The sequence below is a fragment of the Oryctolagus cuniculus genome, chromosome 1 (assembly GCF_051225735.1).
Source record: "Oryctolagus cuniculus isolate XC-2025 breed Fujian yellow rabbit chromosome 1, ASM5122573v1, whole genome shotgun sequence".
NCBI classification, from domain to species: Eukaryota; Metazoa; Chordata; class Mammalia; order Lagomorpha; family Leporidae; genus Oryctolagus; species Oryctolagus cuniculus.
In genome coordinates, this window is record NC_142867.1 from 235,680,756 (window position 1) to 235,707,263 (window position 26,508).

The following is a 26,508-nucleotide window of genomic DNA, read 5'->3' on the forward strand; positions in this document are numbered from 1 at the left end:
GGACAGAGCCACGGACGTGGACACAACTGGGAGCTGCCGGGGGCGGGGGCGGGAGGGTAGGGGCAGTGACCACCCGAGGGGTCAGGCTCTTCTTGTGATGCAAGCGCTCCGGAGCCAGACGGCGGTGCCGGTGCATGGCCCCCCGGTTTGCACCCGCTCCTGCGATCAGACTGCGGTGCCGGTGCACGGCCCCCCGGTTTGCACCCGCTCCTGCGATCAGACGGCGGTGCCGGCGCACGGCCCCCCGGTTTGCACCCGCTCCTGCGATCAGACGGCGGTGCCGGCGCACGGCCCCCTGGTTTGCACCCGCTCCTGCGATCAGCTGCAGGCCATGAGTCTCAGCTTAACAGACGGACCTAAGACCCCTGACGGCGCCTGCTGAGTGCATAAACGATGTGTTCTCTCCCACCCCACAGCAAGACGCCCTGTTCTGGGGTCTTGGGTCTCCTTGGCCTTGGACGGGCCTGGGGTGAGGGTAAAGGCGGGTCTGTGTGTCCTTCCCCACCTGCTGCGTAGCCTGAGGGGGCTGCTGTGAGCACACGTGGGGGCCCCGCCAGGGGGCAACAGGTGGCTGACAGGAGAGGCAGGACCAGCGCCAACGTGACTCACCTGGGACAAGCTCCCGGACGCTGGGCACAGCAGGTGTGGCACAGGCAGCCCCAGATGGAATCCCGGAAGCTCCATGGGCCCCGCCCCAGGCCCACGGGACTAGCCAGGAGCCCAAGCAGAACACACCACCGCTAGGCAGCCCTTCCTCCCCTCCCACCCAACCCAGCTTCCCAGCCCCCCAAGCACCCAGCCTGGGACTTGCTCTGGGATCTAGAGGTGGGCACTGCCCCCACCCCCCCACCCCGACAGGCCCCCACCACAGCATCCCTGGGGGCCCCGAAACCCTGTGGAAAACAGGACATTCCTTCCCCCACTTCCTGGCTGGGAGGAAGCAATGCCCTGCCCCCAGAGAGCGGCCACCAGGAACCTGCGGGTGGTCCCGGCCGGCCCCTCTCTGGCTCCCCAGCTCGGGCCAGGGCTCCTGAAGACCCCTCACTGCCTCCAATTTGTTTGATTGTTTAAAAGACAGACTCCAAGTCGACAACGGTAAGAATGCACACTTCTCCCTGCCGCGAGCCGCGACGCCCGAGCCGCACTCCCTAGAAACAGTCTCTCAGCTTTGACTTTTTCCTCCATCCCTCCAGGATCTGCACCTGTATTTGAATCACTTCCGTGTGCATCGTTTCTTTTTCCTTATCTTTGTGTTTTTAGGGAATTATTCAGAAGGGAGCACACGGAAACGTGTTGGTGTTCCCGCCTTCCTGCGACGTGGCCCCAGGGGGAGGTGTCCTCGCAGCCACCGTCCAGCTGGGAGGAAGGGCCGAGGGCAGCTGCCGCCTGTGTCCCAGCCCAGCGCGGCTCACACGTCACGGCCAGGCGCGCGTCTCAGGCAGCCACAGACCCTGCCTGATCCTGTAATGCGCTGCTGGGTGCTGGGTTCTGTTTGCTGATATTGCATGAAGGGTTTAAAAAATGGTTTTCATTTTCACTGTGTCTGAAAGGCAGAGAGAGATGGGGGGCAGGGAGAGAGAGAGACAGAGATCTTCCATCCATGCTCATGCCCCGACAGGAGTCAGAGCCAGGGGTCCATCTGGGTCTCCAGGTCGGGGGCCGGGACCCAAGCACCCGAACTTGCGGCCGCCCAGGGTGCACAGGAGCGAACGCTGGAGCTGGAAGTGCAGCTGGACTCAAACTCAGACACCACGCTGCGGGACGCCGGTGCCCAGCGGCAGCGCCGAAACAGCTGTGCGAACACCCAGCCCTGTTTGCTGACGTTGTGTTCTAGATTTCCCCATCTGTATTTTATTTGGCCTGTGGTTTTCTCTTTCCTGGTACCTTTATTGGGTTTTATTATCAGTGTTAGGCTCAGTTAGTAAAAACCGTTCAGAAGAAATTATTTTTCTAATTTTTGAACCGCTTAAATAGCCTTAAAATTCATCTGTTCTTTAAATTTTGGGTGGAATTCTGTGGAAATTCTAAATGCAGCCATTTTTTAAGATATGTGTGTTTATTTGAACGGCAGAGCAACAGAGAGAGGAGGAGACACAGAGAGGCCTTGCCCCGCTGGTGCAGCCCCCAAACGACCAGGCCAAAGCCCGGAGCCAGGCGCTCCATCCCGGGCGGGAGGGGCGGCGTCTGCAGCTTCCCAGGCACACCGCAGGGCGCGGACCGCAGGCAGAGCGGCCGGAGCTGGATGCCGACTGGCCCTCCACGGCCACTCCGCCCGCCGGCCACAGCCAGGCCAGCCCTCATTCGTCCTCGTTGCTGCTTTTCTGGAGAGGGTTAAGTCTGGAAATTTTCTTCGAGAAAACCAAAGATAGCAAAGAAGAGGGGGAGGGAGGGCCGTCTGTTCTAACTTCCTGGACTTCTGGTCAGTTTTGCTCAATTGTATTTCCTAGGAAATGATCATTTTGCTTTTACTTTCAAATCCATTTACAGGGGCCGGCACTGTGGCACAGCAGTTTAAAGTCCTGGCCTAAAACCCATATGGGATGCCGATTTGAGACCCGGCTGCTCCTCTTCTGATCCAGCTCTCTGCTGTGGCCTGGGGAAGCAGTGGAAGATGCCCCAAGCCCTTGGGCCCTGCACCTGCATGGGAGACCCAGAAGAAGCTCCTGGCTCCTGGCCTCAGATCGGCGCAGCTCCTGCCATTGCGGCCATCTGGGGAGTGAACCAGCGGAGGGAAGACCTCTCTCTGTCTCTACCTCTCTGTAACTGTTTTTCAAATAAATAAAATTAATCTTAAAAAAAAAATCCATTTACACAGAACTGAGCAGAGTGGTGGCTTCCGTTACCGCCTCGCCCGTCCCCTTGGCCACTCCCTCCTTCCCAGGCCGCACTGCACAGCTCATTCTTGTCGCTCCTCTTCCTCGTAGTTTGTGGATTTCACTGTGACCGGTTCTCGCCTCCTTGTGTCTTCATGACGTCCCCTCCCGCCCTTCCGTGCTGTGCTGTCCCTCTCCCCGCGTCCTGAACTGGCCAGAGCGCCTGCTCCCCCAGCCTTGACGCCACTCGGCCGGTCCCCTCTCTGAGCTGCCCCCGGTGACGCTTTGCTCCGTAACTCAAGACTGCAGACAGCCTCTAAGTTTCTGGTTGTACCTCTGCTCTCCCGGTGATGGCGCTGGTGACGAACTCCGCACTCCCAGAAGGCGGCCTGCAGCGCTTCCCTGTTGTTGAGTTTTCAGATTTATTTTATAATCTAATAACGTCAGCGTGATTTCCAGACGTGGACGCCCCACGGGTACCTGAAATTCTGCTCTTGGTCTCTGCCAGACCCAGCTGCACAATTACGTCTCCGGCCTTCCATCTCCCTCCTGGGGCGTGTGCTCGCGAGAGGTCCTTTCCACACTTCTGGTGTGAAGCCGCCCGCGCCGCTTCTTATTAACACGAGCCACAGCCTCACTCCGCGACCCGCTGCGCTTCGAGCGCCTGCCCCTTGCGAAACTCCTGTTGAAGTCTGATTGTCAGGAGGATGGTATCGGAAGCAGGGGGAGCGGCACCGTGGTGTAGACAGTAAAGCAGCTGCCAGTGGCGCCGGCATCCCTTATGGGCGCCGGTTTGGGACCCGGCTGCTCCGCTTCCAATCCAGTCCCTGCTGATGTACTTGGGAAAGCAGCAGGAGAGGGCCCAGTCCTTGGGCCCCTGCACCCACGTGGGAGACACAGACGAAGCTCTGGCTCCTGGCTTCGGACTGACCCAGTCCTGGCCGTTGCGGCCATTTGGGAAGTGAACCAGTGGATGGAAGACCTCTCTCTCTCTCTCTGCCTTTCAAATAAATAAATAATTTTTTTTTAAAAAAATCTATCAAAGTTCATTAAAAAATTCAGTGATGTTGTGGTATACAAGAACAGCCTACACAAATTAGTTGTATTTCCACACACTGGAGATGGACAATTCAAGAGTGAAATTCAGGAGACAGTTTCATTTACAACAGCGTCCAGGAGAATAAAACACCCAGGATTAAATTTATCCTAGGAGGTAGAAGACAAAACATTGCTGAAAAAAGATTAAAACCTGAATCGAGGGAAGACGTCCTGTGCTCGCTCACCGGACACCCAGAGCTGCAAGACACCAAGACTGCTCCGGACTGTGCCGCCTCAGGAAGTCCCGCGAGGACCCCGACGGGTCACAGGTATGAAGAGTTCGTGTGGAACTGCACAGGGCCCTCAACGCAGGAAGGAGCTGAAGCGGGAAGGGCTGGGCAGGTAGCACTTCATTCTTCTCTAGCGTCACACGAACACTCACAACAGTTTGGCTTTGCCTACAGACAGACGCACGGATCCCTGCGCCGGAGCCGACAGCCGGAGTGCCGAGCGTCTCCTGCCAGTGACTTCCCATGCGGAGGCCAGAACCCCTCGGCGGGACAGGGCAGGTTTTACAACAAACGGTGCTGGGACAGGGGGTCCTCCACGCGCACTGGGCGAAGGTGGCCCCTGACCCACACCGCACCCCAGGGTTAACTGGGGGTGGCATCCCTGCCGACCAGGAGCCGCCAGCGTCTCAGGAGATGACACAGCAGACGTCTCCAGACCTCGGGCTCACGATGGATGCTTAGGAGGCGAGGAAAGAGAATCTGAGAACCTGTGCTTCATCAAGACGAACACGCTCACTCAAGAAAGTGAAGGAGAAACATCAGTGAATGAAATGTTTGACCCAAGTCTAGAACCCAGAACGTACAAAGAACTCACGACTCATTAGCAAAAAGACAAACAACTCTGACATTCCTCCTCCTCTCCCAAAGCATCCGTGAGTGGCCAAGACGCACGGAGGGGACACCCAGCACCCTCAGTGGTCAGGGGAATGAAAGTCAAACCGGAACGCAAGACCGCGTCACCACCAGAAACAAGGTGCTGATTTATTTCTTAAGATGTGTTTACTTATTTGAAAAGCAGAATGTCAGCGGGGGCGGGGGAGAGGGAGGGAGGGAGGGAGAGGGAGGGAGAGAGGGAAGGAGGGAGAGAGGGAGGGGGAGGGAGAAAGAAGGAGGGAGGGAGAGAGGAGGGAGGGAGAGAGAGGGAGGGGGAGGGAGAGAGGGAGAGAGAGATGGAGGGAGGGGGAGAGGGAGGAAGGGAGAGGGAGGGGGAGGAAGGGAGGGGGAGAGGGAGGGAGAGGGAGAGAGGAAGGGGGAGGGAGATACGGGAGAGAGAGGGAGGGAGAGGGGGGAGGGAGGGAGGGGGGAGAGGGAGGGGGAGGGAGAGAAATGAGATGTCCACGCCATCCACTGGGTCACTCCTGAAATGCCGACACAACCCGGGGCTGGGCCAAGCCAAAGCCAGGAGCCAGGAGCGCAGTGTGGGCCCCCACGAGTGACAGTGACTTGAGTGCTCCAGCCAGCACGTGCCGTCTCACAGGGTGCACGCCAGCGCAAAGCTGGGTGGAGGCAAAGCCGCCAGGACTGGAATCCGGCACTCGGTATGCGATGTGGGCGTGCCAGGTGGTGGCTTCACCCCTCCATGACAACGCCCACCCCGAGGAGGCTCTGAGTTAATGAAGGAAAAATCACAAGCGTTGGCAAGGACGTGGAGAGACTCCAGCCCTCACTCAGGGCCGGGGGAGTCCAAGCGGCGCAGCCACTGCGGGACGCTTTGGAGGCGCACAGCTACACAGGTAACCACCACGCCAGGAGCACGAGAGGGCAAACCAAAACCTGCACGCGTGCTCACTGGGGCACCAGCCGCACTGGCACTCGTCAGATGCCCATCGCCTCACTCACTAGTGGAAGACGGGGGTGACCACACGAGGGGACTGACGCGGCCACGGGCGACACAAACACCGCACTGGGTCAGAGAAGGCGGCCACACGACTCCAGGGCAGAGCGCCCAGAAACGGGCAGCCCAGACAGGACGCGGAGGTGCCGGGGTGCCGCGTGACTGGCAAGCAGGCACAGCTGTTCCTTCCGGTGTGGCGAGACGGTCTGGGAGTGGGCGGCGGTGACGACCGTGCAACATCGAAGGTCACTTTAGCATGATTGGATGGTGAATTCTGTTCTGTGCATTTTATTCCAATAGAAGCAACGTTGAATGGTGCGCTGCTTTGTCCACAGGTGCTTATTCTGAGGCGCTAACAAGTCTGAAACCAGAGAAACGTTTAGCCTCACGCGTAGTGGATTAGTTAGAGTCTGAGGGAGAGGCAGGCGCTGCGGCCCGGAGGGTTAAGCCGCTCCCCCATATCAGAGTGCCCAGTTCGAATCCGGCTTCTGTAGCTTCCAATGCTCCTGGGGGGCCATGGAAGACGGTGGCCCCTGCCACCCCCGGGGGAGACCCGGCTGGAGCTCCTGGCTCCTGGCCTTAGCGTGGGCCGGGCCAGCTGCTGCAGGCATCTGGTCAGTGGACCGGCAGATGCCCCCTCTCCGTCTGCCTCTCAAGTGGACGTCAAGCAGTGGCAAAGCAGTTGCAGTGTGAGTGGGACTCATTTAGTGGGAGCCATCCACCGCTGAGGCGTGGCCGTGCACGACGCAGATGGCGTCAGATCTGCTGTCTGCTTCCGACAATTCAAACCAGAGTAGGTGGAGCACGACCTCCAGACGTCAGACGCAGGCGGCACAGGGAGGTGACAAACGGGGGGCCTTGTGACGGCCACCCCCTCCTGTCTGGGAGCCCCCACGCAGCAGCGCAGGGAAGTCCAAGGGATCCAGCGCCCGGGGTTAAGGGGACAGAGCTGGGGATTCAGGGAGGCCAAGGCAGCGAGGGCTTCTCCAGGGGCTGGGGCGGCCACGGGGCTCCGCGGCCTTGAGAACACCAGGCAGGGCGGCCACGGGGCTCCGCGGCCTTGAGAACACCAGGCAGGGCGGCCATGGGGCTCCGCGGCCTTGAGAACACCAGGCAGGGCGGCCACGGGGCTCCGCGGCAGCCACGCGGCCACCACGATAAACACGGGTACAACCACACGGGGTAGACAACACTTCTAAACACACTCGTGTCAGGTGCCTTACCTCTGTGTAAGACATACATGACAGGTGCCTTACTTCCATGTAAAATACATACACGTTAGGTGTGTAAAATACACACGACAGGTGCCTTACTTCCGTGTAAGACACGTGTGTTAGGTGCCTTTCTTCATGTGAACCACACACGTGTTAGGTGCTTTTGCCGCACTGAAAGCTAACGAGTGTCCTGCGCACGCTCAGGGTAGCAGGCCGCTTGGCGAGTTGGGCACTGCACGCGTCTTCAACTGGGGCATTCTGAATTCACGGTGGGTTTGGGTGTCGCCCCACACTGCTGAGTGCCCAGAGGAGGTATTCCAAGACTCACCGTCAACCTCCAGCGACGGGAAACCCGCTGACGATCAGCCATCAGACACCAGGGAGCCAGAACCCACAGCCACGGGAGACCGATGCGAACTCAGGGAGGAGACGCCTGGCCTGCGGTGGACCAAGACCGACAGCAGGCGGCGCACGGGGCCGGCGCACGTCTCAGAGCTGCAGGGACTGGCTCGCCTGCAGGCAGCCCATGGACGAGCCAAGGTCAGTCTTGGCTTGTGCAAACCCTGGGATGAGAGCCACGTACTCCCATGTTGAAGGAGGATGATCAAACGAGCACTCGTTAAAAAGGACTACATTGTGACTTGCAGAAAGCACGGGAAGTTGCTTGTGTATGCTGTTATCCTCTGTGCTGCCCTGAGCTACCGCTGGTTAGGTGTAAATATCGTTGAGACGCTGGAATAAACGAGCCTTGATCAGCCTTTTGTCTTGGCTCCATTCTCTCTCCCTCGTCCCTCTTCATTCCCACGCCCCCTTCAGGTTCCGTTAGACTGGTGCGGCTGGCCCGCACAAACGCTGAAACAGGCACAGCCCGCGGCCGACAGGTGCCGCCTGGGAGGTGGGCTTCCGACACCCGCTTCCCGGGCTGAGCACAGACCTGCCTGTGGTCTGCACCTGGCCCTGTGGGTGGGGCCTTGGCCTTTCTGGGGGAAAGGAGCCCCTGCCCCCAGCCCAGCACAACTGGGCTGCTGGACACCAAGTCCTACCCGGGTCAGCTCTGCCCTGTCCGTCCACGGCCCCTGGTGCCTTTCGTGCCACGGCAGCCCAGCAGGCTGCAGAGATGCTGGGGGCAGCCCCGAGGCAGGTGGAGCCACGGTCTGCCCTTCTAGCTCCCCTCCTGGCCAGGCACGTCAGGGCTAGCTGCCAGCCTCGCCCCAGCCTTCACCACGGGTGAGAAGTGAGCAGAACCAGCCCCGACACGCCCCTCGTTCTGGGACGTGGCGGGACATGGTTCATGTCACTCAGAGCCTGGACAGGACACTGGACCCTGACACGTGCCGCGGAGGCCCAGGGGAGGTTCCGGATGCTGTGGGCTGGGTGTGGGACTTCCGGGCTCTGTCTGCTCCCGGGGGAGAAGCACCTGTCTTGTCACCAGTGGCCTGCACTCTGTAGCCCCGCCATGCCTCTTACCGTGTCACGTACAGGCAAACTTCTAGTCTTTCTCAAAAAGACATGAACACTCTACTGAGCAACTGAATCCGTTTTCTAGAAGATTCCCCAAGTCCAGTCTTGCAAATTACAAGACAGCGCTGTGTAGCACGCAAACGTTCTCCGTGCAGCCCAACAGCACAGCCACCAGCGCGACCAAGGACTTCACACATGGCTAACAACCCGAGTACTTGCTTAATTAAAATTAATCACGGGGCCAGTGCTGTGGCATCACCAGCTAAAGCCGCTGCCTTCAGTGCCGGCATCCCATATGGTCACTGGTTCAAGACCCGGCTGCTCCACTTCCCATCCAGCTCCCTGCTGTGGCCTGGGAAAGCAGTAGAAGATGGCCCAAGTCCTTGGGCCCCTGCACACTCATGGGAGACCCACAAGAAGCTCCTGGCTTCCAACTGGGGTCGGCTCAGCTCCAGCCGTTGCAGCCATCTGGGGGAATGAACAGTGGATGGAAGACTCTCTCTCTCTCTGCCGCTCCTCTCTCTGTGTAACTCTGCCTTTCAAATAAATAAATAAATAAATGGTTTAAAAAAAACCCTTAAATCACCATTCACAGCCCCTGGTTTTATGCCGCTGGCATTCACTTGGATTCAAAACAGCTCCTCTGTCTTTGCTTTTTTTAATATTTATTTACATGAAAGGCAGTTACAAAGCTTTCACTCCTGGTTCACTCCTCAAACGGCAGTCAAGGCCGGGGCTGACAGGCAAAGCCAGGAGTCTGTGACCGCATCTGGGTCTCCCCTGGCACCGCTGTCCCCAGGCCTGACGGATGGGAGCTGGGTCGCAAGTGGAGCGGCTGGGATGTGAACCGTGCTCCCGTGGGATGCGGCTTCACGCGCTGTCACAGTGCTGGCCACGCCGACTACTTTTTAAAACCTGCTGTTCCTCCTCGAAGTTCACCTTCAACAGCATGAAGTCCAACCCTCAGCGAGCACAATTCCATGGCACTGAGACCTGCCGACAGGACACCGAATCTGGGCTTCGTCTTGGTTTTCCAGGTTTGCTTGTGAAGTGTGGCTGTCTGTCTTCCTCTGAGTCCCTGCCCTGGCCGACTCAGCCTGGGCCAGCGCTGTGGCCAAGCGGCCAAAGCCACCATGTGCGACACCAGCGTCCCACATGGGCAGCGGTTCAAGTCCTGGCTGTTCCACTTCTGACCCACCTTCCTGCTAATGCACCTGGGAAAGCAGCCAGGACATGGCCCCGGTGTGTGGGCCCCGCACCCACGTGGGAGACAGGGGAGGAGCTCCTGGCTCCAGCCGCTGGGCCATCTGGTGGAAGCGCTGCCTCTAGCACTCTGCTCCCTCCAGAACGCACAGACAGAAGGCGCGCGGGCTTCCTGGGGGCATAGCTGGGAACATGGGTGCTGTGGGGAGCAAACCGGACTAGACTGAGTTACTGGGATTAAGACTTATTCTATGCATCTGCTCCCCCACAACATGGCGCTGGGAGAGAAGTAAACAGCTTCCGCACAGCTGCCTCCAGTTCAACTAATAAACTGTAGGACTTGCTCCTGATTGGAGGAGAGCAGCGTACTCGGCGTGTGGGCAGCCGAGTTAGGATTGGCGGAGGAGGACTATAAAGGAGGAGAGAGACGGCATGCACGAGGAACATCTAAGGGGACCATCTAGCTGAAGGAACACCTGTGCAGCCCCCGAGAAGAGCCGGCCGGCGGTGTGCCGCTCCCCTGCGGAAGTGGGGAATGTGGCCAGGGGGAACTGCCCTTCCACGGAGGTGGAAGGGATAGTAGCCAACCCGGGAAGAACCAGCAGCAAACCCGGGGAGGGCCGAGCAGACGAAAGAACAGCGCAGGGTCCTGTGTCGTTCCTCCACGAAGAGGGGGAGCGACAGGTGCAGGGAGGGCCCAACGACCCCCACCCACTGAGCGGGGGAGGGGTCCTGCCCGGGGCAGAAACGCTGTCCTCGTGCCCCTCGCTGGGCCTGTGCTGGCGGAGGCCACTCAAGACCACGGCCTCGGCTCAACGGCAACAGACTCAAGAGAACGCCCAAGGAGAGGCGGACGGACCCCTCCACCTCCTGCGGCTGAGCCCAGAGCCGCAGAATCAGCTCACTTTTTAAAGAAAAAAAAATGTACTTATTTATTTTGAAAGTCAGAGTTACAGAGCTCTTCCCCCTGCAGGCCCACCCCCAGACGGCCACAACCACTGGTCAGAGCCAGGAGCCCCAGCTGGGCCTCCACGGATGCCGTGAGGGCCCAGAAATCTGAGGCATTTTCCGCTTTTCCAGGCCATTAGCAGGGAGCTGGACTGGAAACGGAACGGCCAAGATTCAAACAGGCACCCACACGGGACGCCGGCACCAAGGCGGCGGCTTCCCTGCTGCCACACCGGCCCCAGCCTGGTCGTCACACAGCGCACAGTGCAGCCGCACGAGGGGGAACAGGGTCAGAGACACCCGGCACCACCCGCCTGCCCGCGGCACTCACCACGGGGGTGGGGAGAGGCGCCGCTCAGGGCGCGGGGCTTCCCCCCCAGACACTGAGACACCAGCTGCCCCGCCCCTCACTCCAGAGGGCAGGGGAGGCCCGCACAGCGTCTCCGCCTCCGGCCAGTGCCCTGCCCAGGGTGGCCAAGGGGCCACCTCCTCCTGCAGCGTCCGTGTGCGATGCTGCCCCAGGGCGACTGAGCCCCAAAGACCAAGATGGAAACAGCGGGCAGGGGCCGGGTGTCTGGGCCCAGGACAGCCTCGCCCAGACTCCGGCCTCCCCCGAGCTCCACCAGCCACTCTCACTTCTCACTTCGGCTTCTCATTGGTCCTGAGCATGTTTCTGGCTCAAAGGGCAGTCCGAAGACACCCGCACCTGTCCCGTGGCCCGGTGACCGCGGTAGGGGAGGGCGGCAGTGACGTGGCCTTCCTCCTCACCCTGCAAGCGTCTGGGGCGCTCTCCGCTCTCAGGGGAGACGGCCGGGGCCCAGCACAGGCCGCTCAGGCCAGGCCGGCCCGCGCCAGGTCCTGGGGCAGCACGCGGCCCTTCTTGCGGGCCCTCTGCAGGCGCCGCTCGGCCCTGGCCGCCTTCTTCTGGCGCAGGTTCTGCCGCCGCTTGTCCTGCCGCTGCTGCATCTGCTGCACCACGCGGGCCGAGCGCTTCTCCCAGCGGCGCTGGCGCTGGGCCCGCCGCTTCTCCTTGCGCTGCAGGGCCGCCCGCAGCAGGCCCTCGTCGTCCCGGATCCTCACGCCCTCCGCCTTGTACAGCAGGTTGGTCCACTGCATCCTGGCCTCCAGCTGCCGGGCGCTGCCCTCGTCCCGCGCGCGCAGCTCCTCCAGCCGGCCCCGCCGCGCCTGCAGGCGCTCCAGCAGCTGCCGGTAGTTCCTGCCCGTGAGCGGCGTCAGCTTCCCCTTCACCTGCTGCCTCCTCGCCTTCCTGCGCTGGGCCTTGCTGGCCGGCTCCTCCTCACTCACCTCCACCTGGGAGGGCGGCGTCAGCTCACACACGGCACCCCGGGCCTCACCAGCCCCGGACGAAGTCACCCCCCAGGCCAGAGCCCAGCCCCGGACAGAAGTCACCCCCCCCAGGCCAGAGCCCAGCCCCGGACAGAAGTCGCCCCCCAGGCCTGGAGCCCAGCCCCGGACAGAAGTCACCCCCCCCCCAGGCCCAGAGATCAGAGCTGGACGGAAGTCACCCCCCAGGCCTGGAGCCCAGCCCTGGATGGAAGTCGCCCCCCAGGCCAGAGCCCAGCCCAGGACAGAAGTCCCCCCCCCCAGGCCCGGAGCCCTCCTGAGCGCCAGGCCCCGCTCACCTTATTGAAGATCAGCCCCGGCGGCTCGGGGGGCTCCTTGCGGGCAGCCTCTGGGGCCGGCGCAGCCGCGGCCTCGGCCTCCCCGGCCTCCCCGGCCTCCGCCCGGGCACGCAGCTCCCTGCGCTTCCTCTTCTTCCGCTCCCGCTCCTGCTTCCTGCGCCGCCGCTTCTCCAAGGTGGCGGCTGACGGCTCCTCGGCCCCGCCCTGGAGAGGAGCGGGCGTCCCTGGTTAGAGGCCTCCGTCCAGCACACGCCCAGGGCGTCCAGCACACGCCCAGGGCGAGAGCGGGGCTGGGAGGCACGGAGGAGCCCCGGGACGTCCAAGCGAGAACCGTGGCTCCCAGCCCACAGGTGCTGGTGCCACTCAGAACCCCACAGCGAAGGGCTGCTCACCGCAGGGCACCTGCCCAGAAGGCTGGGCGAACAGGACGGCCACACTGCCCCCTCGGCGACCGCCTCCCGCGAGGTTGGGGCGGGGCCTAGCTCACTGACAGGTACAGCCCTGCCCCCTGTCCTCACAGGACGATGGCGGGGACCCCCAGCCCCGGTGGCGGCCCAGAGCCCGTCCTGCCCGCAGGAGGGCTTACCCCCACCCACGGCCCCACTGCCGCCCAGTCCTGGCGCCGAGGGCACGGCCGGAGGACACGCCCCGGAAAGGGGAGCAGGCACGCAGCGGGCTGTGCCCCCACGCCGAGCCGAGAGTGCGCACCCGGCACCTGGCTGTCACGGGGACCCAGCACGCGGCTGGCGACCTGGGGACCGAGGTCCCCCAAAGCTGCGAGGGCGGAGGGTCGCGGCGAGGTCTCGGCACCCACCTGGCCCCGGGCCTCCCGGATCTTCTCGCGCAGCCGCTGCCGCAGGACGTCCAGCGCAAACACGGAGTCAGGCTCGGCGGCCGGGCCACCTGGGGGAGACGGGGCTGAGAGGGGCCCGCGAACCCGCCCCCGGCTCGGCGGGCAGCCCCTGCGCTGTCCCCAACAGCCCGCCGGCTGCGGTAGCTGGGGTTCCCGCAGCAGCGGCTCAGGCCACCCCCGGCCCCGGGTGCGGCCCTGCCCGCGGAGCCCTGCTGTCCCCCAGGCCCGGCCCGGCCCCTCACCTGCGGCGGCCCCCGTGGAGCCGGAGGCCTCGCGCTCCGGGGCAGCCGCCGACGCGCGGGGCCCGGAGGCGGCCTGCGCCCGGCGCTGCGTCTCCTGCGGGCCGCGCGGCCTCTTGGGCGCCTTCCTCCTCTTCTTCCTCGGCGGCCCAGCAGCTTCCGAGCCTCGAGCTTTGCCCGCTGCAGTGCCAGAGAGGAGAGTCTGTGCCAAGGGCTCCGACCCCGGCGCGGCCCCCGGCGGACACGGCCCTCCCCGGCCCGGGCCCACCCCAGCCCCCTACAGCCTTTCCGGCCCCGCACGCCCTCCGCCCCGACCCGCCGGCCGCCTCACCCGCTTTGCGCTTCTGCGGCTCGGGGCCGGGCTGCGCGCAAATCTTCTTGGCCAGGCCCTGGAGGTAGGCGTCCTTGGCGAGCAGGGACGTCATGGCTGCAGGTCGCGGCACCACGGCTCGCGGCGGCCGCAGAGCGCGAGACGGGGGACGCGGTGAAGCCCCGCGACCGCGCCGCGCCGCTCGCCGGAAGCCACCGCGGGCGCAGGCGCCGCCAGCCGAGCGCCGAGCAGCTGCGTGCGACTGGACAGGTCTGGCTCCACCGGAAGAGGCGCCCCGCGCGAGCGCGGAGCATTGTGGGCCGTCGGGGAGGAGCCCCTCCGCGGCCCCGCCCCCAGGCGTCGTGGGTCAGTGGGCAGGGGACGAAGTGCCCGGGTGTCCGAGCCGCCTCAGCCCGTCTCGGGTGGGCGCCGCGGACGCGGGTCCTGTCACAGAGGTGACCGGGGAGCTCATGTTTGAAAAGCAGAGAGAGATGTTCCGTCCGCTGGCTCCGCCCCGGATGCCCGCCAGGAGCCTGGATCTCCGTCCGGGCCACCGCGTGCCCACGGGGACCCAAGGCCTCGCCGTCGCCGGTCCCAGTCCCGAGGCCGTGGTGTTTCCAGCCCAGGCCGAGGCCGAGTCGCCGGCCTGAGGCGCGGGGACCCCACTCCCCGGTCCCCTGACACCCGCAGGGCCCCGCCGAGCACCGGCGGTCGGGACGGCCATTGGTCAGCGGCTGCCTGCGGGGAGCGCGCGGCCGCGCTCTGCGGACCCGCTCAGGCCCGGGGCGCGCCTCCCCGCGTCTCCGGGCGCAAAACCTCGGAGCCCCGCGGCCCGGGCCGGGGTGACTGACAGCCCCGGGACGGGGGACGGTGGACGGTCCCCTCGCTTGCCCGCCCTCCCGGGCCCGCAGTGGCCTCCGCGGGGTGTCCAGGGTGCGGCCCCGGCCCGCAGGGGGCGCCCAGGCAACAGGTGTAGGGCTCCACCGTCCGCGGCCCAGGCTGTGGCAGACACCCGAGGACGCGCGCCCGGGCTCCGAGCCTCTCACTCGCCCGACGCGAGGGCCTGATGGGCGCCAGCGGAGAGGCCCGGCCGGGGCCGCGCAGGCTGCGGAAGAAAGAGGCTGCAACAAGAACAGGAGGCGGCGTTTTTATTCGGCAGCCTCGGCAGCACCAGGGACGCGGGGCGCGGACATTCGTGGCCGCAAGCGCACTGTCCAGGAGCCAGGCGCGGCGGACGGCGCCCTGAGCCGGCTGCCTCCTTCCCGCCTGGCCGCCCAGGGAGGCAGTGGCTGGGTCCGCTCCCCCCAGGCTCCCTGTCCAGGTTCCCAAGGTCCGGAGAAACCAGGGCCTGGCAGGTCAGGCGTGCTCCGTGGGGCCGGGGCCACCCGCGTGGGAGTGGGCCGTGGCTGCAGCCTGCAGGGGGCCGGCGCCGGGCTCCGGGGACGCCAGCGGAGGGGCCGCGAGGCCATCGGCAGAGTCTGTGTCGAGGTCCGGCCTCCAGTAAGCTTCGCACAGAGGCAGGTCGTTAGCTTCGCCCAGACTGGAGCTTTGCAGCCACCAGAAACCCCAGGGAGAGACAGGAGCAGCAGAGAGGAAAGCCGGGGTGGGGCAAGACAGAAGCAGAGTTGAGAAAACAGACGCAGCTGACCTGCCGCTCCCTTCCACTCTGGCCTGGCTGCGGGGGCCGGCGCACCCCTGCGTCCGTCCGGAGAGGGGGAAGCCACCCCGGGCCTGCCCCTCCCAGGCGGCCCGAGCTCACGGGGTCGCTGTGCTGGCCGGCGGCTCCCGGCCCCCGGCAGGGCCCCTGGTGAAGGGCTCGGCTCAGCCACAGCGGGGGCGATGAGCCCGGGGCTGGCCCCTGCCCCTGGCTCCCCTCCCTCGCCCCTGCCCTCGGCATTCGGGCTGGGAACCGTCCTGGGCTCAGAGTGGCGTCTCACGGAGAGCGGAAGGGGAGAGGCGGAACCAGAAAGAGCAAGCAGACAGCGGCGGGCGGTGCGCGAGCGAGTGTGGAGGCAGGGGACTGCCAAGCATGGACGGGGGGGGGGGGGGGGGGGGGGGGGCATGCACCCCGCAGGCCGGCAGGGAGGGGCGAGCGCCACCTGCTGGCCCTGCCCGGAACGGCCCTGGCACAGGTGTTCACAGGCGAGGAGCTGGGAGGCCCGACACGGCCTCCGGGAGCAACAGGTGGCATTTTCAATCCACTTCCGGGGGCGGGGGAGGTTGGTCCAGGAGCCGCCACGAGTGGGATGGCCGCAGCCTCCGCTGCCGCTGTGCACGCTACACTCGGATTTCCTGGGGCCCCCGGCCCACACGGTCTCAGTTTTCAGACCCTAGGAGCACCCCCCCTCCCCCAGCTAGAATGACAGGTGTCGCCAACTGCTGTGTCCCCGGGGCCCAGCGCTCCAGCTCCAGGAACAAGGCTGCATGATGGGAGACTGGACGGCTCTGCAGGCCATCTCCCTCCCTGCCCCCAAGACCACCCCACCGCCCCGCCACGGAGTTTGGTGACATGGCCCCCCAGGCGAGCACTGGCAACGCGGACGTGGGCACGGGCCCGGGCGGTGCAGAGGAGCCAGCCCGGCCTGGGCTGAAATGTCTACGCCTGGATTCAACCACTAAGTGGAGCGGTGCAGGAGGAGGCTCTTGGGGGAGGGGGCTGAGCTCCGGCGCCCGGCGGCAGCCCCCCGACGCCCACGGGTGCGGCACAAGGGCCTGGTGGAGAATCGTCTGTCCGTCAAACGCTCCGGAACGCGGCGCCTTCCTGGGGGCCGGGCCCAGCCCTATCTGTACCTGGACGAGTAGTACTCCTCCTCCAGCTCGTACAGGTCGATGGACACCTCGTCCCGCAGCGCCACCAGCTTCCGGTCACACTCCTCCTGCAGGGCGCGCAGCTGCTGGTTGCGCTGGTCGATGGCCTCGTTCACGGAGGGGAAGTCATTGAGGATGAGGAACTGCTTGAGGTCGGACACCAGCCGCATCAGGGACTCGCCCGCTCGGACCTGCAGCCGGCAGAGCCAGGGCGGCACGGCGTCAGGGAGCGCGGTGCCCGGGGGCCTCGGCCTCCTCGTCCGCAGAATGGGGCTCCAGGCCGGCAGGGTCCCGGGCACCTGCCTGACCAGCAGGGGCGCAGGCCTACTTCCGGCCCCCGCCCTGGGCTCAGCCCCGGGTTTCAGCCGTGCAAGGGCCCGTTCTGGCCCGTGTGTCCCCGGGGCAGCAGCCCAGGGGCCCCTGCCAGACTCCCGGGACCGCCGGACACGCCACCCGCCTGGCCGCCTCCGGGCTCTACAAAGGCACCAGGGGGCAAAGCCGCAGCCCCTCCTGCTTTCTCCCTGCCGCTCACAGGAGGGGGAGCCCTGCGCCCCACCCCCCGGGAAGCCTAGTGGAGACCCCCGCTGTCCCCACCCCAGCACTCACGATGTTGGCGGCCCGCACGTGCATCTCGTAGTTGTCCTGTTCGCCCTGAGTGGCCCGCGACACCTGCGTCTCCTCCTCGATCTGGGAACAAACGAGGACGCCTAGAGCGGCCGGCCGGAGCCCCCGCCCGCCCCCTGCGCTGACCAGACGTCCGTCCAGGCTCCCTCCCCGCGCCGGAGCCCACGGCGCTGACCGCCGGGACGGCCAGCCTCATCTGGGGTGTGCAGCCTGGTTTGGCAGGGCCTGGGGTCACTTCTCCAAGTGGCTGCGTCCCGCGGGCCGGGCACAGGGGCCCCTGGGTCACCGGCTGGGACGGACCCCAGCGTGCTGCAGGCGACTCCCAAGCACCAGAGGAGCCGGGCACCCAGCCCAGGCCCTCAGCCTGGACACGGCCTCCCCGCGGACGCTGCGAGGCCGTGGAAGGGGAAGCCGGTAAGCGTCCTCTGAAAAGGGGACGAGGCCACCGGAGCTTAATCGTGGAGACCACGGAGACGGCACACGGGTGGCCACGTGACTGCCAGCTACGGCCCAGGCCCTGACCACCCTGCCTACCTGCAGGGGCCCCCAGCTCCCCCCCCCCCCCCCGCCGCGTCCATCTCTCTCCCGGTCACGCAGCGGCTACGAGGCTCAGGCCCCCAACAGCTGCCTTCCCCAGAGAAACTGCCCCCTGGTCACACGGGGAAACCGAGGCAGCGACCCCGGCACTCGCGGTAGCCGCGGTCGGGCCGGAGCCCCGGCTCTGCTTTGCCTGCCCCACAGCCACCGCGCCGTCCACCCATCGCCCACCGCCCCATCCGCCCGACGCCCACCGCCCGGTCGGTCGCCCCCTCTGCCCACCGCCCCGACCGTCCACCGCCCACTGCCCATCGCCCGCGGGCAACGCCAGCGCGAGCGGCCCCCGGCCCGAACCCGCGCCCACCTTGGCGGTCTTGATGATCTCCGTGAAGTTGTCCATGACGGACTTGACGTCATCCTTGAGCCGCTTGTTGTAGGACTGCAGCAGCGTCTCCTTGCTCTGGGGCAGCGCTCTCTGCTGGGCCATGGCGCGCCTCGGGCGGCACAGGGGTCGCTCTGCAACCCCCGGGGCAGGGCTGGCCTGAGCAGGACGAGCTAGGCCCGCGAGCTCGCGCCCCGCCGCCCCCGGGCCCGGTCTCCGTCCACCCCGCACCCCGCCGCGGCGGACCGGCTCCGAGGCCGGACCCTTCGCTTGCACGCCCGGGGCCCCGGAAACGCGGCCGAACACCCGACTCGGGGCCGGCGACGCCGCGAACCGGCCACAGCCTCCCTCGCCGCTCCCGGGCAGCGCCGACCCCAGCTCGCCGTCGGCGGCCCTGCCCCCCGGGCCCGCGCTCACCGGAGCCCGTCCACACCCGGCCCGGCCCGCCGAATCTTCTCCCGAGTCCGCCGCCACTCTCGAGGCCCCGCCCCTGGCTTCAAGCGTTAAAGGACGCTGTCGCTTTAAACCGAAATCCCGCGCAGGCGCCAGGTCTCGCGATACCCGAGGCGGCTTCATATTACCCACAATTCCCTTCCCTTTCTCTCTCCTCTAGCCGCTCAAGATGGTGAGTCTGCGTCCTGCGGCTCCCGACCCGGGTCCGGGCTCCATCCGCAGCCATCCTCTGCCGGGCGCGTGCGGGCGGCTCCCCCGCGCCGCCGGGGGCTAGGGGAGGCCTGCCGTGTCCGGCACGGGGGCCGCGGAGCGGGGTGCGCCGGCCCTGCGGCTGCCGGGTCGGGGAGGAGGACCGGGGAGCGCTTCGCCGCAGTGCGGACCCCAGAGGGGACGGGCCGAGGCGGGGACGGCTGCGGGGCGGCGGCGGCTGTAACGGCCTCGGTCTCTCTCGCCCGCGGCAGCCGAAGGGGAAGAAGGCCAAGGGGAAGAAGGTGGCCCCGGCCCCTGCCGTGGTCAAGAAGCAGGAGGCCAAGAAGGTGGTGAACCCGCTGTTCGAGAAGCGGCCCAAGAACTTCGGCATCGGTGCGCGGGGCCGGGCGGGCGCGCGGGCCGGGCGTGCGGGGCGTGCGGGCGGGCGGGCGGGCCGGGGCCGGCGCAGATGATGTGACGGAATATTTGCTATCCGAGCGCGCTGACGACGTCCACACCACCAAGATCGCTGATGCGCCGGCCGGCCGGGGCGGGCGCGGGGCGCGGGCGGGGGCGGGCCGGGCCGGGCTCACGGCGCTGCCCCCCCAGGACAGGACATCCAGCCCAAGCGGGACCTCACGCGCTTCGTCAAGTGGCCGCGCTACATCCGGCTGCAGCGGCAGCGGGCCATCCTGTACAAGCGGCTGAAGGTGCCGCCCGCCATCAACCAGTTCACGCAGGCGCTGGACCGCCAGACGGGTGCGGGGCGGGGGGCGCGGCGGGGCGGGGCGCTCCCGCGGGGCCGGGGCGGGGGGCGGCGGGCGGCGAGGCTGAACCCCGCGTCCCCGCAGCCACGCAGCTGCTGAAGCTGGCCCACAAGTACCGGCCCGAGACCAAGCAGGAGAAGAAGCAGCGGCTGCTGGCGCGCGCCGAGAAGAAGGCGGCCGGCAAGGGGGACGTGCCCACCAAGCGGCCGCCGGTGCTGCGGGCTGGTGAGCGGGGCGGGGGCAGGGGAGCGGGGGGTCCGGGCCCACCAAGCGGCCGCCGGTGCTGCGGGGCGGGGGCGGGGCCGGAGCTGGACAGGGGGCAGGAGAGCGGGGCCGGGCCCACGCTGCGCGCTCACGCCCGCGCGTGCTCGGGCTCCAGGCGTGAACACCGTCACGACCCTGGTGGAGAACAAGAAGGCGCAGCTGGTGGTGATCGCGCACGACGTGGACCCCATCGAGGTGGGTGCGGGCAGGGGCGCGGCTGCGGGGAGGGCCCGCGCGGCTGCGATGACGACACGTCCGCGCTGAGCGCAGCTCTGAAGCGCACACACGAGCTTTTTAACCCTGAGCAGCTGCGGCCGGCGGCCCGGGGCGGGGGTCCGCGGGGGGGCCCCGCTCAGCCGCGCCTCCCCCTCGCAGCTGGTGGTCTTCCTGCCCGCCCTGTGCCGCAAGATGGGGGTCCCCTACTGCATCCTGAAGGGCAAGGCCCGGCTCGGCCGGCTGGTGCACCGGAAGACCTGCACCACCGTGGCCTTCACGCAGGTGAACTCGTAAGTGCCCGCGTCCCCCCAGCCCCCTCTCCCCAGCCCTGCCCCCCCGCCAGTGATGGTCGAGAATTTCTTCACCTGAACCAGCCGTGTGGTCAGTGACGTCTGAGGCGCCCGCGCCCAGGCAGAGGCCGCCCTGTGCCCGCGAGTGAAAACCAACCACGTGTCCCCCCCCCCCCCCCCCGTGTGTCAGGGAGGACAAAGGGGCCCTGGCGAAGCTGGTGGAGGCCATCCGGACCAACTACAACGACAGATACGACGAGGTGAGCGCCGCAGCGCCCGCCCCTCCCTGCCCAGCCGCGCAGCCGGCCAGGCTGACCGCCCCTGTCCTTGCAGATCCGCCGCCACTGGGGAGGCAACGTCCTGGGGCCCAAGTCCGTGGCTCGCATCGCCAAGCTGGAGAAGGCCAAGGCCAAGGAGCTGGCCACGAAGCTGGGGTGACCGCGGGCTGCTTGTACATAATAAAGCTGGTTTGTCCCAGCCCGTGTCCCTGACTCAGTGACGCGCGGGCACACACACGCAGGGCTCAGGTCAGGGCCTTGGTTCACACGGCGGCTTTATTCCGGGGGGGGGGGGGGGGGCAGGGCCGCTACACGCCAGGCGCTCGGTGCAGGAACTTCTTCACCCACAGGTACGCGGTGGCCGCACACAGCCCGTACCTGCAGTGCGACACGAGTGGTCAGCCAGGCCTCGGGCGGCTGGGCTGGGGCAGGGCTGGGCAGGGGGTGCTCACCAGGTCACGATGTACTGCAGGTGCTCATTCCGCAGGGTGACTCGGGTCTGCCCGCCGATGGGCCCCCCAGGGACGGTGCTCTCTGCAGGAACAGACAAGCTGCTGCCCTGCACCCCCCCCCCCACGTGGGCAGACCCGGGCTGGGTGGCCTCAACCTACTGAAGTCCGCGTCAATGAACACGGGCTCCGAGCCCGCGGCCCTGGCCATGGCCTCCAGGTCCCGGTAGTGCCAGTGGTTCCTCTCCGGGTTGTTCTCGGGGACGAAGGGCTTCCTGGTCTCCGTCAGCCTCACCATCCCCACCAGGTCGACCTCGCCCTCCACCTGCAGGGCAGCACGAGCTGAGCGGGCAGCAGGCCAGGGCCGGGACGACCGAGGAGACCGGGGGAGGGCAGGGCCAGAGCTGCAGCCGCCTACTTGGCCTTTCTGCCGGGTGTCCGGGTTCAGCCTCCTCCGAGGGACGAATCCCCTGTTCACCAGGATGGTGACCCTAGAGGTGGGCAAGGAAGGGTCCTTGAGGAAGATCCGGGAAGGTGCCCAGCCTACACAGACCAGGCGGCCAGCTAGGCGTCCCCAGGGCCTGGGGAGCCCCCTTCACTTCCGCCTGCCCCCCCCCCCCCCCCCGCAGGCACAGCTGGGGCTGCCGCGCACCCTCCCCCTTCAGGCCTGCACGGAGCTCCGGACAGTGTAAACCAGGGTTGCTTAGCTGGTGGGGGCCATTGACCTGCACGGCGGGGGGGCAGGGAATCCCGTGTGCGCCCGCCCACTGCTCACCCCAGGTCCGTGCAGTGGAAAGGGGTGACCACGTAGGCCCCGCTCTCGGTGGAGGAGGAGATCCGGCCGGCCTCCCGGGCCTCGCGGGCAGGGTCCACCATGGTCCGCGGCATCATGTACAGTTCCTTGGAGTGGTCAAAGTGGCCCCTGACCTTCACTGGCCTGTACTCCAGGCCTCTCAGTTCCATGGGACTACACGGAGACAGGGGGTGCAGGCTGGCACAGAGCAGCCCGGGCGGCCCGGGAGTGTGGGTCTGCAGCCCAGGCCAGCGTCCTGCACAGCTGATGGACGCACGCTGCGTGCTGATGTGTAACCACGCGTGCGCGCTCTCCAATCACAACGACCCACCCCACCCCCAATCACTGCGCACGGAGAGGGGCCGGTGCCGGGCAGTCGAGTCCACAACCAGCCCAGCAGGGGGCGGCCACACTCACTCGGCCGGCAGCGGGATGGGCTCGGCCATCACTCTGGACTCCAGCTCCTCGATCAGTTTCAGCTTCCATTGGCGGCGCCGGACCTGCCGAGGACACCCGGCCTGAGCCCCAGACCACGGCCGTGGGGCCGAGGGCCCGGAGCCGTCCCGCCGGGCCCCTCCTCACCTGCCACGTCCCCAGGCCGAAGGACCCCTCCTCACCTGCCACGTCCCCAGGCCGAAGGCAGTCACGGGGATGAGCAGCAGCAGCCACTGCAGGAAGCGGTCGTCCTCTGCTTTGGAGGCCGGCGCGTCCGCCGCGGAGCTGCCGCACCTGCTCGGCCTCCCGGCCGCCCCTGCCGCGGGGTCAGACAGAACCGGGGCGCTAACTCAGGCCAGCGACGCTGCCAGGGACAGCAGGGCGCAGACCTCAACAGCCCTAACCTGTGGGGGTCCAGCAGGCAGCACCCGCGCCCGGCCCACGCATACACCCGGGGCGCGTTTGGTGGCCGGTGCCATGGCCCTGGGTAGCTCCCGGAGCCGCCCCAAGCCTTGCACCCAGAAATGCAGGCCTTCACGCACGCACTCGCCAAGTGGCTTGGCCGGGCCGCGGGCTCCGTGTGCACCCGGGGCGGTGGTACCCAGAGGGCACGCGCGGGGGTGGTGGGTGGTCCCGACGGCGGGCCTGGGGTCGCCGGGCTCCGTGCGCGCTGCGGCGATTGCAGCCGCTGAGCTCACAAACGCACGGCGCCGGCTTCCCGCTTCGGCCAGCAGCGACACCGTCCAGCCGGGTTCCCACGACACCCCCTCGGGGCCGCGCCGAGTCCCCCTCACCTGGGCACGGCAGGACCCCCGGGGCGCTCCTCCAGTAGGCGGTGGCGGGGGCCTGCGGGGACGGGGGGCGGCGGCTGAGCCCCGGGGCCGCTCCCACCCTCCCTCGCCCCGCCCGGCCCCGGCGCCCCGCGCTCACCCGCCCCGCGCACGCCGCGCGCAGCAGCGGCCCCAGGCCCACCGCGCGCAGCCCCAGCCGACTCGCCGCCGCCATCGCACCGGCGGCCTGCGGGAGCTTCCGGGGCGGAGGGCAACTGCTTCCGGGTCGGCCCGCGGCCCGCCCCCCGCACGCGGCGCGCGCCTGCGATGGACGCGCTGCCGGCCGAGGTGCGGGCGTTCCTGTGCGAGCACCCGAGCCTGCGGCTGCTGCCCGGCGCCCGCAAGGTCCGGGAGGCGGGGAGGGCCGGGGCGCGGGCACGGGCGCGGGCGCGGCGGGGGCGCAGGGCGCCGACCTCTGGCCGTCCCGCCGCAGGTGAAGTGCGCGCTGACCGGCCACGAGCTGCCCTGCCGGCTGCCCGAGCTGCAGGTCTACACCCGCGGCAGGAAGTACCAGCGGCTGGCGCGCGCCTCCCCCGCCTTCGACTACGCCGAGTTCGAGCCTCACATCGTGCCCAGCACCAAGAGCCCGTGGGTGGCCCCGGGGCCGGGACGGGAGCGCCCTGCCTGAGCGCGGGGCGGCACAGGGTGGGGGTCGCGGCTGTTTCTGTGAGTGGGCCGGAGGGGAGCGGGTGGTGGCGAAGGCCCGGGCCCGGCTTCCGCTGGCCCGCCTGGGTCGGCGGGTCTGCGCCCGGGCTGCTGGTCGGCGCTGACCGCCCCCTGCCCCGCCCCGCAGGCGCCAGCTGTTCTGCAAGCTCACCCTGCGGCACCTCAACAGGTGCCCCGAGCACGTGCTGAGGCACACCCGCGGCCGCCGCTTCCAGCGAGCCCTGCGCCGGTGTAAGTCGCCCCGCGCCCGGGCGGGAGGACGGCCCGACCCCAGACCCGGTCGGCGTGAGCTTCGGGAGGGCTCCCGGGGGCTCTGGGAGGCCGGAGGGGACAGCGCACCCGGCAGGCAGAGGAGGAGGGGGCCTTGACGGTCTGAGGATGGGGTGGGGGCGCCCAGGACGAGGGGCTGGGGCTGGGGGAGAGCTGCACACGGCGTCAGCTCGCGCTTAGAGCCGTGTTCTGGGAGTGGGGGTTACAGGGCAGGAGGAGAGAGGTCTTCATCTGCTGGCTCACTCCCTAGATGGCCACAATGGCCAGCGCTGGGCAGGCCAGGAGCCTCCTCCGGGTCTCCCACGCGGGCGCAGGGGCCCAGGGACTTGGGCCGTCCCCCACTGCTTTCCCAGGCCACAGCAGAGAGTGGAGCAGCCGGGACTCGAACCGGCGCCCACATGGGATGCGGGCACTGCAGGCGGCGGCTTCGGCCCCAAGTGTGAATGTCTGGTTTCCTGCCGGAGACAGGAAGTGGTGAATTGGGGTTTGCCTTGAATGTGTTAAAGTGGGTGAGGAAGGGCGGCTCTTGGGTGAGGCACCTGGGAGGGCCCAGAGGGGACAGCGCGGTGGCCACGAGGCTTTACGGCGTGGAAGCCGCAGGAAGGGGGTGCGGGCGCCCCCCCCACTCGGGGCTGGGAGTTACGGGGGGTGTGGCTGTGCCCTCCTGCCCCGGGTGGGCGCAGACTCGGGTTTGGGGCGGGAAGATGAGGACAGGGGCCTGAGGCTGCTGGCGCGGGCCAGACCCCTGGCCTGGCAGGGATCCGAGCCAGGAGAGCTGGCTGTGGGCAGGGCCGGGGGATGTCTCCTGTGAGGCCGCGGTTTTGGTGATGGATTGCGGAGCTAGCCAGGAAGCAGCGAGGCTCCGTGAGGGCGGCCTCGGGGCTGGGCACGGTGGAGACGCCTGTGTGGGTTCCTGTAGTGACGGGAGTGGGCGGCCACATCAGAGGCCAGGAGGCAGGGGCCATGGGGACAGTGGGAGGTGGTGGGCCCCATCCTGGGAGCGAGCTGCGTGTGACGGCAGGGTGAGTGCCGACAGCCCAGCTCTCAGAGCAGGCGGGGACAGTGGGCTCAGCAAGGACCCTGCGGCCAGCTGCAGTGAGCCCCCGGCCCGGCCGGCACTGAGCCTCGCTGGGCCCCGCCTGCTCACGGCCGTCCAGCCTGACCCTGACGCACGCACGCAGGCGGGGGGCGGGAGGGTAGCGGTGCACGGCCGTGTCTCCCAGATGCAGAGTGCCAGGAGCGAGGCGAGGAGTATGTCCCCGCCTGCCTGCTGCAGCGGCGACGGCGCAGGGACCAGCTGCACGGCGACGGGCCGCCTGCCCCTCAGCACGCCTTCTGGGAGCCCGCGTCCGGGGACGAGGAGGGCGCCGCGAGTGACGACAGCATGACAGACCTGTACCCGCGTGAGTGTCCCTGACCCTCCCGTCCTGGCGGCTGCTCCCCGCGCAGCACTGGGTGAACCACAGCCAGACGTCTGCTTGCAGCCGAGCTGTTCACCAGGAAGGCGCCGGGAGCGACCGAGAGCGGGGACGGTGCCAACGGCGTCCTGACAGATGACGAGGATGCGAGGCCGGGGCGCCCGGGAGACGGGGAGGAGCCAGGCGCGGCCCAGAAGCCGGCGCCGAAGCACCGGAAGGTGAGCTCTGCGGGTTCTCCAGAGGCCAGCCGACCCCGAGATGTCCCCAGCGCCACGGCCGAGGCTGCTCCGTGGGAGCAGGCATTGGGCCAGGCCTGCCCCTCGCGTCCACCTTGGGACCACGGCGGCTGGGGCGGGGGTCTCCCTGTGGAGTCGAGCTGCCCGCGAGCTGGCCGTGGGGAGCGGCGGTAACCCCCCCTCTGCTTGCGCTACAGAGGCAGCTGGGCTCCCTGAGGAAGACGACCGGGCGTCCCCGCGGCAAGCCGAAGCGCTTCGGCTCCTGCAAGCAGTCGGGTCCCTGAGGCTGAGCGGCGCTTCGCCGGCCCCCACGCCCGGGAAGCGGCGGGACTCCGAGGGCAGAACCCCGTCTGGCTGTGGCTGAGGGTCAGCAGCTCACCGTGGCATCCTGGGGCCCGGCCGGGCTGGACACCACCATAGGATCACAGTGCATACCACAAATGCCATTATTTATTTTGATGTTTTCCAAAAATCAAAACGTTTTCAAACACAACTAAGATATAAAATACAGCATAAAATGAGATTTATACCTATTTCCCACATAAAGCAAAAGTTTTCAGAAATTGTTTTGCCAAAACCAACTAGATCTCTCCTCTCCCGCCAGTGAAGGCGTCCCCCTCGGCTCGGCGTCAGGCCAGAGGACACCGGGACCCCACTGGGGCTGGCCGTGCCTCCCACCCACCACAGCCAGCGAAGCTGCCTGGGCTGCGTGTCATCTGAGGGGTTGTGTGCACACAGCCCTGCGAGGTTGGAACACTGCACCCCCGTGTGGGACCACGGGGCAGGAGCCCCCGTGGCCAGCAGCCGCCCTGGGCTGTGGCTGGACGCGAGGTGGGGTGTCGAGACCACGCGCCGGGGTGCAGGCTGCAGAGCCAGTGGGGCGAGGGGAAGGCAGTGGAGTGGCTCGGGACACCCCGGCAGCCCGGGGACACGCAGGGGTGCAGAGCTGCGCTGCAGACGAGTGGAAACAAGCAAC

At 67.3% G+C, this 26,508-nt stretch overlaps 5 protein-coding genes, 1 long non-coding RNA gene and 3 other non-coding genes across 12 annotated transcripts; 6 read left to right on the top strand and 3 right to left on the bottom strand.

The window, feature by feature from the left end:
- Nucleotides 1-854: 854 nt before the first annotated feature.
- LOC149128920 (uncharacterized) lies at nucleotides 855-2,802 on the top strand. The gene is made up of 2 exons (XR_016226492.1): nucleotides 855-1,095; nucleotides 2,488-2,802. It is a non-coding gene; the product is annotated as an uncharacterized LOC149128920 (long non-coding RNA).
- Nucleotides 2,803-10,539: 7,737 nt separating this feature from the next.
- On the bottom strand, nucleotides 10,540-13,917 carry SURF6 (surfeit 6). Its single transcript, XM_070058576.2, has 5 exons — nucleotides 13,649-13,917; nucleotides 13,321-13,497; nucleotides 13,040-13,128; nucleotides 12,226-12,429; nucleotides 10,540-11,893 (listed from the first exon to the last, which is right to left on the bottom strand). Exons 1-5 carry the CDS (start codon nucleotides 13,740-13,742, stop codon nucleotides 11,414-11,416), a joined length of 1,044 nt encoding a protein of 347 aa, XP_069914677.2. The 5' UTR covers nucleotides 13,743-13,917; the 3' UTR covers nucleotides 10,540-11,413.
- An 841-nt stretch (nucleotides 13,918-14,758) lies between these two features.
- MED22 (mediator complex subunit 22) lies at nucleotides 14,759-18,535 on the bottom strand. The gene is made up of 5 exons (XM_070058650.1): nucleotides 18,396-18,535; nucleotides 17,961-18,112; nucleotides 17,042-17,122; nucleotides 16,418-16,626; nucleotides 14,759-15,173 (listed from the first exon to the last, which is right to left on the bottom strand). Exons 2-5 carry the CDS (start codon nucleotides 18,081-18,083, stop codon nucleotides 14,984-14,986), a joined length of 603 nt encoding a protein of 200 aa, XP_069914751.1. The 5' UTR covers nucleotides 18,084-18,112; nucleotides 18,396-18,535; the 3' UTR covers nucleotides 14,759-14,983.
- A 42-nt stretch (nucleotides 18,536-18,577) lies between these two features.
- Nucleotides 18,578-20,634, top strand: RPL7A (ribosomal protein L7a). Its single transcript, XM_070058624.2, has 8 exons — nucleotides 18,578-18,603; nucleotides 18,893-19,013; nucleotides 19,230-19,379; nucleotides 19,472-19,612; nucleotides 19,767-19,846; nucleotides 20,027-20,157; nucleotides 20,348-20,417; nucleotides 20,491-20,634. The coding sequence occupies exons 1-8, from the start codon at nucleotides 18,601-18,603 to the stop codon at nucleotides 20,593-20,595; spliced, it is 801 nt and encodes a 266-aa protein (XP_069914725.1). The 5' UTR covers nucleotides 18,578-18,600; the 3' UTR covers nucleotides 20,596-20,634.
- Nucleotides 19,085-19,157, top strand: LOC138847754 (small nucleolar RNA SNORD24). Its single transcript, XR_011385714.1, has one exon. It is a non-coding gene; the product is annotated as a small nucleolar RNA SNORD24 (small nucleolar RNA).
- On the top strand, nucleotides 19,890-19,960 carry LOC138847753 (small nucleolar RNA SNORD36). Its single transcript, XR_011385713.1, has one exon. It is a non-coding gene; the product is annotated as a small nucleolar RNA SNORD36 (small nucleolar RNA).
- LOC149128921 (small nucleolar RNA SNORD36) lies at nucleotides 20,205-20,268 on the top strand. The gene has a single exon (XR_016227894.1). It is a non-coding gene; the product is annotated as a small nucleolar RNA SNORD36 (small nucleolar RNA).
- Nucleotides 20,635-20,692: 58 nt separating the features above from the next.
- On the bottom strand, nucleotides 20,693-23,166 carry SURF1 (SURF1 cytochrome c oxidase assembly factor). 3 transcript variants are annotated; one of them, XM_070058602.2, is made up of 9 exons: nucleotides 23,043-23,166; nucleotides 22,907-22,958; nucleotides 22,295-22,428; nucleotides 22,095-22,177; nucleotides 21,660-21,851; nucleotides 21,303-21,375; nucleotides 21,047-21,209; nucleotides 20,888-20,969; nucleotides 20,693-20,813 (listed from the first exon to the last, which is right to left on the bottom strand). In XM_070058602.2, exons 1-9 carry the CDS (start codon nucleotides 23,115-23,117, stop codon nucleotides 20,744-20,746), a joined length of 924 nt encoding a protein of 307 aa, XP_069914703.2. In that variant the 5' UTR covers nucleotides 23,118-23,166; the 3' UTR covers nucleotides 20,693-20,743. The 3 variants fall into 3 exon arrangements, with proteins under 3 accessions (XP_069914703.2, XP_069914708.2, XP_069914696.2); XM_070058607.2 differs by lacking the exon at nucleotides 22,907-22,958 and having other exon boundaries at nucleotides 23,043-23,160; XM_070058595.2 differs by lacking the exons at nucleotides 22,907-22,958; nucleotides 23,043-23,166 and having other exon boundaries at nucleotides 22,260-22,306.
- A 3-nt stretch (nucleotides 23,167-23,169) lies between these two features.
- On the top strand, nucleotides 23,170-26,095 carry SURF2 (surfeit 2). Of its 2 annotated transcripts, XM_070058638.2 has the most exons (6): nucleotides 23,170-23,287; nucleotides 23,376-23,530; nucleotides 23,736-23,839; nucleotides 25,102-25,281; nucleotides 25,363-25,514; nucleotides 25,730-26,095. In XM_070058638.2, exons 1-6 carry the CDS (start codon nucleotides 23,210-23,212, stop codon nucleotides 25,814-25,816), a joined length of 756 nt encoding a protein of 251 aa, XP_069914739.2. In that variant the 5' UTR covers nucleotides 23,170-23,209; the 3' UTR covers nucleotides 25,817-26,095. The 2 variants fall into 2 exon arrangements, with proteins under 2 accessions (XP_069914739.2, XP_089178306.1); XM_089322180.1 differs by lacking the exons at nucleotides 25,102-25,281; nucleotides 25,363-25,514; nucleotides 25,730-26,095 and adding an exon at nucleotides 24,232-24,490.
- The last annotated feature ends 413 nt before the right edge of the window (nucleotides 26,096-26,508 follow it).